At 52.0% G+C, this 14,353-nt stretch overlaps 1 protein-coding gene across 4 annotated transcripts in view; it reads left to right on the top strand.

Moving 5' to 3' along the window:
* LARGE1 (LARGE xylosyl- and glucuronyltransferase 1) overlaps nt 1-14,353 on the top strand; it is a 543,992-nt gene that overhangs the window by 515,968 nt on the left and 13,671 nt on the right. Inside the window, exon 13 of one of the 4 annotated variants that reach the window (XM_080810746.1) lies at nt 4,065-4,144. The exons of the other annotated variants lie outside the window; for them this stretch is intronic. Coding sequence (XP_080666872.1) covers nt 4,065-4,071 — 7 coding nt within the window. The 3' untranslated portion in view covers nt 4,072-4,144. Of the gene's footprint in view, nt 1-4,064; nt 4,145-14,353 lie in introns of those variants that run through there. 4 annotated transcript variants of the gene reach the window in all.

The following is a 14,353-nucleotide window of genomic DNA, read 5'->3' on the forward strand; positions in this document are numbered from 1 at the left end:
TTGGACTGCTTCCATAACGTGGCTGTTGTAAATAATGCGGCTATAAATATCGGGGGACCTGTATCCCTTTGAACTACTGTTTTTGTATTGGGGGGGGTAAATACCCAGTAGTGCGATTGCTGGGTCGTAGGGTAGCTCTGTTTTAACTTTCGGAGGAACATCCATGCTGTTTTCCAGAGTGGCTGCACCAGCTTGCATTCCCACCTAACCGGGCACGAGGGTTCCCCTTTTTCCGCATCCTCTCTAACACCTGTTCCTTCCTGTGTTCTTGATTTTAGCCATTCTGACAGGTGTATGATGACATCTTATTGTGGTTTTGATTTGCATTTCCCCGATGGTGAGCATTGTTTCATGTGTCTGTTGGCCCTCTGGATGTCTTCTTTGGAGAAATGTCTGTTCGTGTGTTTTACCATTTTTTAGTGTGATTATTTGGTCTTGGGGTGTCGAGGTGTATTGTCCAGTCTTCTTTGTAAAGTACACCTGTGGAAACAGACCAGAAGCCCTGACTTGCCCTGACTTGCTTGTCTAGAATGAACAGACCTTGTAACTTTCCTGATTCTTCTTCTGTTCCATCCTTAGTATCCATTCGTCTTTTCTTTCATCTAGTAGGTAAACTTTTCTTTCTTTCTTTCTTTTTTTTTTTTTTTAGAAAGGAGGGCTTCTTTTTCTCTTTAAGATTTTATTTATTTATTTGACAGACAGAGATCACAAGTAGGCAGAGAGGCAGGCAAAGAGAGAAGGGGAAGCAGGCTCCCTGCTGAGCAGAGAGCCCGATGCGGGGCTCAATCCCAGGACCCTGACATCATGACCCGAGCCGAAGGCAGAGGCTTAACCCACTGAGCCACCCAGGCGCCCCTAGTGGGTAAACTTTTATAAGGCACCTGCTACTCTGCGTTGCCATATCTGTGAACCACAGAGATAGGACTGGTGAATCCCAGTGCTTATAGACCAGCAGTAATGACAGTTCAGTGAAGATGCAAATTCTTTAGGTTCTGCAATGGGGTGGGGGGTGTCCCCTCCCAGTGGGATCCACCTAGTCTGGGGGTGGGGTTGGGAGTGGGAAGAAGGGATGCCCTAAAGAAGACAGATCCAAACGGAGGCTGAGTTGGAGTCGGCCGGTGGAGGTGGCAATGTTCCAGGCAGAGGCAGCTGTCCATTCCAGAGGTGCCAGGTGGCCGGGGCCTTGATGGGGAGAGCAGCAAGAGACGATGTGGACAGAAATGTCAGCTGGCGTGGGTCCCGCAGGACTCCTGATAAATATGCAGAGGAGTGTGGGCTCCGTGAGGCAGGAGAGCCGTGGAAGAGCCCCAGGAGAATGGACAGATCAGATGTTCCTTTTGGGAAGATCATTCTAGTTGCTTTGTGATGGATCAGAATCAGCAGGGCCAGAGCAAGGGGGAGAAATGAGAGGACTGTTGTGCTGATCCAGGCAAGAGGCGAGGAGGGCCCGATGTAGGGTCGGAAGCAGCAGGGTGGCAGGTAGACGGACCAGTGGGAGATTCGGCAGCTGAAGTCAGGAACTATCTGCAAAGTCATCTGGACTTTGAAAGGGAAAATGGGAATCTCTCCCAAATGCTGCCACCTGACTCTTCTTGGCAAAGCCCGCACCCTGAAGTCCTGCCTGCTTTGGCCCACCTCTCACGCTGGCCGCCTCCTGCTCTGCTGTGTCCATGTCCTTCCCAGACGGAGCAGGCTATCATGGCCTTGACTTCGAGTGTCATGGTGGACAGGACACCTGCTAGACCCAGGACTCCTGTTCCCACTCGCACTGTGTGCCGCAGTGAACTGTGTGACTTGCAGCAATTCTGTTTCCAGCCTGTTTCCTCATTGTCAAGTGAAGAAACAATCTTTTATCAGGAATCATAAATGCAGATGCCCAGAGGGGCCAGAACCTTAGCCCAAAGGAACCAAAAATGCTGAGTAGGATTCTCTAGAGGGACCATTGCTCCCATCTGAGGCTCTTAGCTTCTCTCCACGCCAAATGTGGCACGATTGCTTTGAGGGCAGAGGACAGCAGGGCTAAGGTCTTCATATTTTTCTTCCTTTTTTTTTTTTTAAAGATTTTATTTATTTATTTGACAGAGCGAGAGATCACAAGGAGGCAGAGAGGCCGGCAGAGAGAGAGGGGGAAGCAGGCTCCCCGCTGAGCAGAAAGCCCGATGTGGGGCTCGATCCCAGGACCCTGAGATCATGACCTGAGCCGAAGGCAGAGGCTTTAACTCACTGAGCCAGCCAGGCTCCCCTTTTCTTCCTTTTTTTTTTTTTAAGATTTTATTTGTATATTTTAGAGGTTGGGAGAGTGTGCGACTGGGGTGCTGGGGAGGAGATGCCAAGGGAGAGGGACAAGGATGAGCAGACTCTCCGCTGAGCATGGAGCCCACAGCAGGCCTGGATCTCATGAGCCTGACATCATGACCTGAGCTGAAACCAAGGGTCGGATGCTTAACTGACCGAGCCACCCAGGTAACCCAGTCTTCGTATTTTTCGAGAGGAGCTGGATACTTGGATTTTTGTTTTGATTTTTAAGTCGACAAGTAATTTAAAAACAAAACACTATCCAGTTCCAGACCAAATATGTCTTCAGGCTGAGTAGAACCTCCCAACCTCATCCTTTGCCACCAGTTTGTGACCTCTGACCTAGATAATTCCTAAGCACCAGAATTCTGAGAACAGGTAAGGACTAGGATTCTATCAGAAGCCCCAAAGAAGCTTGCACTGTTCTTTTCTTATGAGGATAACCATATTGGCTTGCCATTGGCTTATGGAAAATTCTCTTCCAGTGAGTGGGATGAGTGTGTTTCTGATCCAAACACTAAAATTGGATGTGCTTTGTGACCAGTAGTATATCGTTAGTCTGGGATCAGGTTATGGGTACAGTTTGCCATGAGCTTCGTGGGCCCCAACAAGGCCTGCGGACCCCTCTAGAGACCAACTTCTTCAGCAAATATGCCCAACGAAATGCTGTATCCAAATTCTGTTAAAATGGACATAATATCACAAATGCTGGTAGTTACAGTTTTTTGAGCCCTTAACTTGTGCCAGCTGCTTTGTAAAAATGACCTCTGTGGTTCCACACTTCTCTCTGAGGTAACTGTTAGCACAGGTGCCAAGCCAAGGCCCCGGCGAGGTTAAATATTCATGTCGGGGGGCAAGTGGGCTGCCCCCCGCCCCGGACAGCCTGCTCGCTTCTGGAAGGGGCCAGATCGCTCTCAAAACCCCAGGACACGGGAGCAGGCTGACGGGCAGCCCTCTCCCTGGATCCCCCGCCCCCACAAACAATCATAATCACCCTTCCGGGGCGAGGGGCACTTGCTTTCCCCAAACAGGTCAGCATCAGCGCTCTCTCGGCGGTTGCTCAGCAACCAGCTAATATTACGGCAAAAACAATCAGATCAATCGGAAAATAACGAAGTCAGATACTCGGGTGGACCCAGCTGCAGAGTTTCAGTAAAATCTCTCCCCCACCCCTTCGCCGGTTTATTCTAAAGAACGGGCTTGTAGATGTGTGGCTGTCGCTCGATTCCAGAAACGTCAGGTGGGACTCAGTGGGGCGAGGCAGAGCTGCTCCTGCATCCTGGGTCTGGCGTGCCTACCAAGCATGTGACTTGGGGCGACTCACTTAGTCTCTCCGGTCCTCTGTCTTCTCAGTTAATAAAGGGGCTGCTAAGAGCCTCCCACGAGGGCATTGGAGGGACTCAACAGGAGTTAATTCTCGGTCCTGCTCACAACACTCAGAACTGCACTTCTTCGCCCGGCCTCCCCGCCCCCCGCCCCCCTCTCATGCAAACTGCCAGCTTTGGGATAGCCAGGTCACTCTAGACCACCCTCATGGCCTTTTTTCCTACAAAATAAGAAGCTGTAGACTTACATTCATTGATTGAAAACTGTATATAGTGAGCGCCTGTTAGATGCCAGGCTGCGTGCCGCCTTGGGACGGGGCCGTCCCCGGAGTCATTCAGACCTGCCTTTCAATGCTGAGTACTCCTTACTCAGCATTTTGTTAACTTCCTGGGACTTTTTTTTAATTTGTGAGCTGGGGGTTGTGTTACTTCTTCCCTCTTAAGGTCCTGAGAAAATGAAATGTGATCACATCTGGATAGCACCAGGCACCCTGCCATGAATCATGCCTCATTCATATCTGTGACATTGCACTGCGGGGACTCTCGGTGAGCAGGACAAGCCGGCAGGTCCCTGCCCTCGTGGGGTTTACATTCTAGGGGCCCCTCTCAACTGTACGTGTTGCTGCCGTTCTTGTTACCAATACAGAAATGGAGAGCAAAGATACAGAGCCACAGGGGCACCTGGGTGGCTCAGTGGGTTAAAGCCTCTGCTTTCGGCTTGGGTCATGATCCCAGGGTCCTGGGATCGAGCCCCACATCAGGCTCTCTGCTCAGCGGGGAGCCTGCTTCCCTTCCCCTCTCTCTGCCTGCCTCTCTGCCTACTTGTGATTTCTGTCTGTCAAATAAATAAATAAAATCTTTATAAAAAGAAAAAAATACAGAGCCACAGACTCTCAAGAAGATGCCCCAGGGTGGGTGGCCAGGGATGACCTCGGAAAGATGCAGAGAGTTGGTGATGCACTTGAAGGACTAACAAGTGTAAAGGCATGAGGTATCTTGACATTTTTGAAGAATGTTCCAGAATGGCAAAGGAATCGAAGGCGGAGGGTAGGGACAGTTTCTCTCAGCTGGGACAGTCCATACCCATGAGACTGAGCAGGCTTCCCTTCTCTTGCACTCATCCTTCAAAATCCTCATCTTTGTTCAACGCCTGAAGCTTAAAACATCTGCTCTGTTTCCAAATGTCACCTTTGCTTTCTGAGGGACACACACACCACCCTGCATGGAGACTATATTCTGACCGTGTACAGGAATGACAAACTTCAGTTTTATTTCTTTCCCTCCAGGATGGTGGCCTCCCACCCTCCCCCATCAGATATCCCCTGGTACACACAGCTGCTCTGTAAACACGTGTTGAATGAGTCCCGAAATCTGAACAAGACCAGGTAGAGAGAGCACCAGGCCTGGCCAACTGGCTGCCTTCTGGGAGCCCTGACTAGGTGGCACTTACCAGGGCTAAGTCATCGTTTGAGTTCTGCTATCTCGATAACATTTCACGTTTACTGAGCACATACTATGTGCCAAGCACTCTTACCAGCACTTTGCATGTGTCTTGTCATTTAACCTCTTATTAGAGATGAGGTGGTTTAGACGAAGTAGCCTGCCCTCAGGCATGGCTTTGCCTCGTGGGCAACTCGCTTCTCCTGGGCTTATCTGAGATGTTCTGTACTTAACCTGTTTATTGAGCCCATTGCCTGATGGGCCCATCTGCACCACTGCCGTGACGGCCATGGCCATCCCCGCGGGTTGTACTTGTCAAGTTCATTCCATGCACAGGAGAACTGTCTTGGCATCTGCGTGAGATGACCTGTTTAACCCTTACACCCTGCCACACACACCAAGCTGTCACTTGGTTGAAAGCACAAGCAGGGGAATATCCAGGTGGGACCTGAATCCGGGCTGCCTGCCCCAGAGCTGCCCTCCTGACTTTGGGGGAACCGACGGCCGTCCCGTAACCCACCGTCAGCACCTAGCACAGCGCCAGCATGCGGGATGCCCTCCTTCAGAAAGCGCAGCCCTCTGGGGTCATTAAGTAGAGGTAAGTCCGGATGCTGAGAGTTACGGGAGGTGAGGAGTACGATGTCCCTGGCACAGAGCATGGCCCCGTAATGGTAGCTGTTTCATGTTTTTAAACTTTGCCCCCAAGCTCATTTTTAGCTTCTCTTTCTTCTGTAGCCCTCTCTGAGGGACAGGTTCTCTCTCTGGATATGTTAATGCCGTCCATTTAGGAACCCCCAGATCTTACTGGGGCCCGGGCGCCCCACCCTGGCTCTCCAGAGGATTCTGCCCATCTCCGACCTCATCCGTTATATGTATAATTTACACTTGCACTCTCCGTGGGCAGCCTTAGGCCCCTCACTTGCAAGTCTTTGCTATTATCCCCACATGCCTCCTGAAAGCCTGTCCTCAAGGAGCTCCTTTCATAGGCAACCGTATAGAATCTGAGCACACCCCATTACCTTCCTCTGTGCTCAGGGAGGAAGCAGGACTGGCTGGGCGGGAGCCTGCCTCCCTGCGATCAGCGCCGGTAACAGGTGCAGCAGCCTCACCTCCTGGCCACCCCCGCCCCAGGGAGGTTGCTGAGTCCTCAGAGGTGGTGTTCAGATGCTGCCCAGGCATCCTGCTGGAAAGCCCTGCTTCTCTCTGGTACTGTTGCAGCTAGGCAGTTTAAGGGGTGTGGGGGGCAGCCAGAGACAGGGGCCTCTGTTAGCCTCCCTGAGACATACACACACACACACACACACACACACACACACACACAAGCACACAAGTATATGTATGCACTTGCACACACGCACACACAGACATGCACGCAGATGCCTCCCTTGCCCCTCCCGGGTGGGTTACATCTGTGGCCACATTCACCCACTGTTCCTCACCACCAGCTGGCTCACTCACAGGTTCCGTTTGCACCCTGCCCACGCCCTTGTTCCAGGAAGAAGCTGAAATCAGAAAAGGGTGGTCTCAGATGCGTGCCTCGGCTTTCTCTCCTGGCAGGGGTCACCCCAGCCCCGCCCATGTCTCCCCGGAGAACATGCCAGGAGAATACGCGGGCACAGCAGGCTGTGGAGGGGAGGAGGGCTTGACAAGCACCTTCTGTGCACCGGGGCCATGCCGGGTGCTCGACATGTGGTCCCTTTTTCATGACAACCCACTCAGGGCTCAGGCCCTTCGTTCCCATTATCCAGGTGGGACGATGAAAATGCGGAAGGTACATTTTCTCCAAAGTCCTGTGGATTAAGTGGCCAGGCTATAATTTCAACCCAGTTTTGGAAACTCGGTCATTTCCAAAGGACGGCCTTCACCATACCATCTTCGTCTCCGTGTGCCGACCACACACTGACTCCTTCCTCCCCTGTGCATTTGTTGAATGACTCCTGTGGGCTGGAGCCGGAAACCCAGCCCCGAACATGGTTCACCGCTGACCTCAAGCCTGGCAGAGCCGACAGGTGCACACAGGCGGTCTGCGTGCTATTACCACTGCCACGTCCCGCCATCGCCATGTGTGGAACAGTCCCGAAAGAACCGGTCCCAAAGGCGATCTAGCCGGATGTCCAGGGATGTCATCAAAGCCAACAGAGTGGGCAGGAGAGGGGCCGGGAGCCAAGCTCCTGCTGTGGGCTGCACACAGAGCCTTAAGAGAAAGAGTGAGGCCATTCTGGGGTCTGAAACAGTCGTGCACTCCAGCACAAACTGCTGTTCTGCCTCCCACCCACTTTTTTTTTTTTAAGATTTTATTTATTTATTTGACAGAGAGAGAGACAGCAAGAGAGGGAGCACAAGCAGGGAAAGTGCGAGAGGAAGAACGGCTTCCCAAGGAGCAGGGAGCCCGATGTGGGGCTCAATCCCAGGATCCTGGGATCATGACCTGAGCTGAAGGCAGATGCTTAACAACTGAGCCCCCCAGGCATCCCTCCCATCCACTTTTAATATAACTTTCACTTCCATCCCCGGGAACTTGTGAGAACCGCTTGGACTCCTTAGAGCTCAGCTTTGATTAAACAGCGTGCTCTCTGACCTTGGACTGGGCTCTGCCAATCCGGGGCTCCGAGAGCTGATGCGCCTCCTCTCCTGGTTTTGTGACAGCAGCCCCAGGGCCTTCAGCCCACGGTGCCCAGCAGCGTGTCCCTTGTCAGCCCTGGCCTTGGCCACTCACTGCACCTCTACAAATACCGGCTCAGCCTGTTCTGTTACGGGAGCAGAAGTTCACATGGACAGAGATCGAGGATCTGCCCACCCCTGCCCAAAGCATAGAGGCTACAGGAGGTGCCCAGATGGTAACCAGCACCACAAGGACTGAGCCGAAAGCAATTCCCTGATCCAAGCCATAGCACGTGGGAAGACTCTCCAGAATTCTGGGATGGAGCTCTCCGGCTAGGGGTGGAGGGAGTGGTCTCAGCACCAAGGACAGAGGAGGTGAGGAAAATAAGCATGCACCAGTCTGCCACATTTGACAATGAGGGGACACTACTGACCTTGGCCAGGTCCAGGGGTTCAGTGGCAGATTCCACTCATTTGAAAAAAGCAAATCACCAATGAAGGAGGCCCAGGACAGCCAGTAGATCAGTGTGCACGTCTCTGCCTCTCCCGACACCATCTGTGTGCTGGCCTCCGACCCCCTCGCTGCTGTGAGGCAGGACGTGCTGTGGAGATAAGTGTGCGATCTGTAGCCGCTGGCCGTGTCCCTCCTTTCTGGCCCCAAACCACTCTTCCATCAGCTGCCTTGACCCAAGGTGGACTCCAAGAGGCTCATTGCTTCAGTTGCGTTAACAGACTTGACTCAGATAGAGCCCGTGATTGATGATCTCTCCCAGTTATTTCTAAGCTGGTGCAGCCTTGACGAACACAGTGATTGCCTTCTTCCCTTAAGGATGACGGTAGGATGATGGTGGGTGCCCCTGCCAGCTGGGTTAAAAGGCAAATTGCTGAACCTCTTGGGGGTCTCATGACTTTATCAGTAAACCCGGAAATACTAGTGCCTCTGTCACACGTGGCAATGATGAACGAAGTAAACAAGATTAAAGAAGTAAAGCATCTAACGGGCTTATGGGGCTTGGTACTGAGTAGACATAAGCACCCTTTATTACCACGTATCGACCACCAATGGTGTCCCAGGCATTTCTAAGAAATTCAGTTCCCCCAAATCCTGTGTGCTTTCTTTCCAGAGCTTTGCAAATATTTAGAACCCCCTCCACAGACCCCCTAACTCCTGCTGCTTAGAAAACGGTGGGTATCTCTGCTCCGGAGAGCAGAGAAGACACTCCTGTCTTCCTCCCTCCCTGCACTTTGAGCTCGGTCCAGACCAAGGTTCTGTCTGGATTCAGCTCTACACTCCATGTCTATGTCTGGTCTCATAAATATCCATTAATGAGCATATTATCTTAGTTCTCTTAATAACCAAGTCCAAGAAATATTTATTATCAAGATAAGAAAACAAAAGCCCAGAGAGTTATGCAAATTGCCCATGATCACACAATTAGTGCGGCCGTGAAGATAGGATCTCTGTCATCTAAAAGATCACGCTCTATTTCTTACTCGTTGGCCTCCCTTGACACTGGCGTTCCCCTGAGAGAGATTCGGCCCTCAAATCTGTGGAAGTAGTTTTAGTCGGCTCTTCTTGGACCATCAGACAGTCTGGCCACACGGAGGATGCCGTGATCGCACGTGGCTGCCACATGGCCAGAGTTGAAGAGCTTCGCGGTGACGGGCGTGGGTCCTGGTTCATCCCACCCCCTGCCCTTCCCCCACGAGTCTGCCCGGTGCTAAAGCTGGTGTCCACTGTCCTCGGCCAGCCTGCCTACCCCGTCCCTGCAGCTGTCCGGGTCTGCCCTCCCTCTGCCACCAACCCCCACCCCACACCTGAGATATAGACAGACTGAAACAGGAGATCATTGCAAAACCATTTTTTTTCTGTTTTAAACTTGACTGTGCTTTCTCATTTTTATCTACATCAGAGGGAGATGATTTCTCTCATTTTGTTTCCCTGAAGGTGACACCAAGTTGGGTTGCCAGTGTCTAAGTCCACGCCCATGAGAGAGGACGTGTTCGTTTCAGGAAATTCTGAATAGAGTTGATGCATACAAGTAGAGAGGCAGGAGTCCGTTAAGCCTTTGCAGGAAACCAATACGTAACTCAAGTCCCGTTTTCAGGCAAGCATGACTGTTTGTGGGACCCCAGAGCTGTCTAGCAGGGCAACATCCCCCCTCCCCCCCGGGCTCCCAGCCCATTGCTGAGAGGTTGGGTATTAGGAAGTTTGACTTATTTCATCTCCTCTGCACCATGTGGGTCAATTCTGTCCAACCTCTAATCACATAAGGTGAAACTAAATGTTTTTTACAGCCAAGATACTTGTGACAAGGTTGTATGCTTTTGCCGAGTAGAAGGTCCCGTTCCTTGGTCGGTGACCTTGGCGCCTGCGAGCATTCCTGCTTCCACTGTAGCCAGCCCCACCTCTGACTGCCAGTGGCACTCCCGACGGGGGATGCGGGGCCAGTGTGGCGACAGGATCCCGCTCTTGATGAACGATTTGACCCTGCTCTTACATTGACTTGACTCATTTCTGCAGAACTAGGGGAATGCCTCTCCACATGGCCATAGCCTCATGCCTACCTGCTAGCTGGTCTCGGCTGCTGCTTCAGGTCCTGTTCCAGATGCCTGTGATCAAGGAAGAAGCCACGTTGCCAAAATCCAGTGGTCAGCCTCTACTTCTCGTCTTGACTTCTCCGTGGCATCTGCCAACGACCCCTCTGTTTCTTTCCTCTTGGCTTGCTGAAGTGCGTGCCTGTCTCCAGGTGGTTCTTCGACCTTATGAGTCCCTCCCTGTAGTTCTCATCGGTGGCTGCCTCTCTTCTCCTCCTGCCCTCCCTCGATGATGTCGTTCAGTCTCGTGGCTTTAAATGCACCTGCCACTGATCCTCAAAATATCCCCACCCAGCCCTGTCTCTTGACCTCAAAACTCGTCTGTCTTCTCGTGGTCTTCTCGTCTCTGCTTCGTTCTCTCAAGCATCTCAGGCAAACTGTTCAAAACCCAAGTCTCATCTTCCCCAAAAAGCTCACGCTGGCATCTCATTTGATGGCCACTTCAGTCTTCCCCTGATGCAAGCCAAGAGCCTTGCATCATCTCCTGTCCACTCTCACACCCCACGCCCAGAGGGTAAGGAAATCCTGCTGGCTCTAGAACCAGGCCAGTTCTTTTCACCTTCATTGTGACTATCAAGGTCCATGCTAGCTCAGCCGCAGCAGCACGGGAGCCCCCTAACTGATCTCCCTGCTTCTGCCCATGCAACACAGCAGTCTGTTCCCAACACGGCAGCCAGAGGCCTTCTTTAATACAGAAAGCAGCTCCTCGCCTTAGCTCAGGGTCCCCAGTGGCTCCCCGTCTCACTAAGTAAAATCCCAAGACCTCTGTATTGGTTTCCTACGGCTGCTGTAACAAATTACCACAAATGTGGCCTTTGAAAACAGCAGAAATGTTTTATCTCACAGCTCTGGAGGTCAGGATCGGAAACTGGTCTCACGGGGGAAATCATGGGGTCCACAGGCTGCGTTCTTTCTGAAGGCTCTATGGGAGAATGTTTCTTGCCCTCTGGGTCATCCACTTCTTTGACTCGTGGCCACATCACCCCCACCTCCACTTCCATCGTCCCTTCTCCTTTCTGACTCTGACCCTCCTGCCTCTCTCCTGTCAAGACCCTTGTGATCCCTCAAATAACTCAGCATCTTCTTGCCATCTCAGCACCCTCCATCACACCTGTAAAGTCCTACTTGCCATGGGAGGTTCCATATCGCCAGGTTTCTGGGATTAGGACATGGACAGCTTTGGAGGAGAGAACGGTGGCATTCTTTCGCTCCCCTCAACCTTCAGGGATCTATGAGACCCTATATGGCCTACAGCTCTCCCTCCCCCCACCCCCCGCTTCTCTGGCCCCACGTTTAGGGACACTCCCTGTCCCTTACTGTGCTCTTGTCCTCCCTTAGGGCCTTTGCACTGGCTGTTCCTCAGCCGAGAAAGCTCTTGCCCCGGATCACGGCATGACTGCCCCCTCCCCTACTGCCTGCCCTTCTCCGTGAGGCTGACCTGCACCACCCCGTCTCAGACTGCAACCGGTTCCCCACCCTTGGCATGCCGCACACCCCGACCCAGCTCCGTTCTCCCTCCCAGAAATTCTGGCTTTCCGACATACTTCGTAATTTACTTACTATTCTGGCTTCTTCCGGAAATATCAGCCCCATGCGAACAGGAATTTCTGCCTGTTGTATTGACTGATGTCTCCCGAGTGCCTATGCAGTGCCTGGCATGTGGCAGAGCAAGTGAGCAAACAAACTGGTGGAACCTTGGCCGGCATTGGCGCCAGACTTTGTGATCGGGTCGAGCCGGCGCCAGAGAGGGTGGACGGGCAGTCATGTCATGATCACGGCCAAAGCGCACGGAGTGCTTCTCTTCTGCAGGGCCTGGGGTTTGCTTGGCCCCAGACCCCCAATGAGATCAATGCTGTTGTCGCCAGCCCCCATCATCACAGACTCAGAAAGCAGAAGAGAGAGGACAAGTAATCGGCCAGAAAGCGAACTAGGGCGGCCTGAGCCCTCGTCCCCAACCCTGAAGTCAGAAGAGGTCTTCCGCACGCCTTTGTTCCTTACTTCTCTGAGATGCTTTCCTGAAATCTCATCATGCCTGGCACCTGGGCTGTTGCCTTGGTGACAGATCTGTCTCGAGGGCAGAGGATGGGGTGAAAAGGGTAGAGATGGAGGGAGGGTTGTGAGTGTGTGTGGTAGGGGTGGGGGGGCGAACTCACGACCCGCTGCCAGGATCAGTCTTGGGGATTGGTCATTCTAAACCCCGGGAAGCCCGTCTTCCTCACAGCGTCCCTTTTGTGCCGTGTCTTTGACATAACGCCAAGCCCGTGTGAGCCTCCAGTCGGCCCCTGGCCACCCCCTCGGTCGGTACAGGAATCCTCATTCACATTCTCTCCCTTACTTGTCACTTTTCCCAGGTGGGAGCCAAACATGCTGTGAACTATTTGCACACTGGAGTTAGTGGAGGGGAGATGTGCAGGAGGCCTGGGGGGCTTGAAGACAGACACTGCCCAGTGCTCGGTACCCCCACCGACCCCCGGTCAGCTCCACCTCCACCAGATTGGAGGGGCCAAACTTACTCTGCCGGGCGCATCTGAATAGTTTTTGACATGAAGAAGGATCCAGAGAGCTGGCCTGGAGACTAAGATCTAACAAACTGTTTCCGTAGATAAGCAGGTTGGCAACAAAGTCCTGCTCTGGTTGCAAGAGTCTGTTGCCTTTCTTGGCTCCTCTGCTCTCACCCATCTCCGGCAGTAGCTGCCCCCCCACCCCCCACCGTAAGCTGAGCCAGAAAGGGGAAGGGCTCATTTGTTAATCAGTTACGCTAAGTCAGGCTCTGAATCAGGCTCTAGAGTGACTGCTTTGCTTTATCCTTTCAGCAACCCTGGTTGATAAGGGTTATCATCTCCATTTTATAGCCGGGGAACCTGTAACCAGGAGAAGTTGAATATCGTGCCCAAGGTCATAAGAGAGTGGCAGGCAGGATTTGAACCCGGGGCCAGCGGGCTCCAAGTCATGTGTATTTGTTGTGCTCTCTGTTATTCCAGCGGGGGTCTGAACTATTTCAGTAGAAATCTTCTCTTAAGAGTTCCTCAGTCCACAAATGTAGTAGTAGGTTTGGGATATTTTTGAAAGGGTCTTGGGCAATCAGGATTCTTCAGAGAAACAGAACCAGCAAGTAGAGAGTTCTTTTAAGGAACTGTGCGGACCGACAAGTCTGAAATCCATAAGACAGGCCAGGAGGCTGGAAACTCGGGCAGGATTTTGATGTTACAGTCCAGAGGCAGAATTTCTTCTTTTCCAGGAAAGTTCAGAGTTGGCTCTGACATCCTTCCACTGATTAGATGCAGCCCACCCAAATTGTTGAGGGCAAGGGCCTTTATTTAGAGTTAACTGTAAACATTAATTATAGCCACAAAATATCTTCATGGCAACATTTAGAAGAGTGTTTGACCAAACAGCTGGCCCCTGGCCTAGCCAAGTTAACCCATGAAAGCAGCCATGAGAGGCTGAACCATCATACACGTGGTGCTTAATGTGTGCTGGGTGTTGCACCAAGAACTTCCATGCGCACGTGTGCTTTTCCTCACCAAAATATTTAACAAGAGCGTGAACTCTGAGGCTCAGGATGGCTCAAGTGACTCTCTAGGAAGAGCCGTAGAGTCAGAACTAGAAGCCAAATGTGTCTGATTGCTACTGCACCAGATTACTTTCTAGAATCTTCAGCGTTAATAATCTAGATTTAGCCTTCTAAAAGGGATGCATGAAGGGACCCAAAGTCACTCAGCTTGTCCAGGCTGGCTGCAAAACTCACATCTCTTGGCTCCCAGTCTAGCCAGTCTCCTAGGAAGATTCTGCATATGAAACACTCTGTCTCCTGCAGGACTCCCTTTCCAGATAAATGGTGAAGGCATGTTGTGCATCCTTAGGTGGTCAGCAAAGCCCCAGCAAGGGAAGGTTATACCAACAGGAAACTGTGCAGAAGGGCCTGAGCTATATCGTTGCCAGCTCAATGAGCAGATGTGCTCGGAGTCAGTATCCTGAAACCATTTTATTGCTGAAACGAGTTCATAATGAGATCCACTCAGGATATCAATATCCAAACCTCTTCGGACTGAATCTGAAATGGACCTATCTAGTGACGGATCCATTCTTGTGGC

Source organism: Martes martes, assembly GCF_963455335.1.
Source record: "Martes martes genome assembly, chromosome: 8".
Taxonomy (NCBI): Eukaryota; Metazoa; Chordata; class Mammalia; order Carnivora; family Mustelidae; genus Martes; species Martes martes.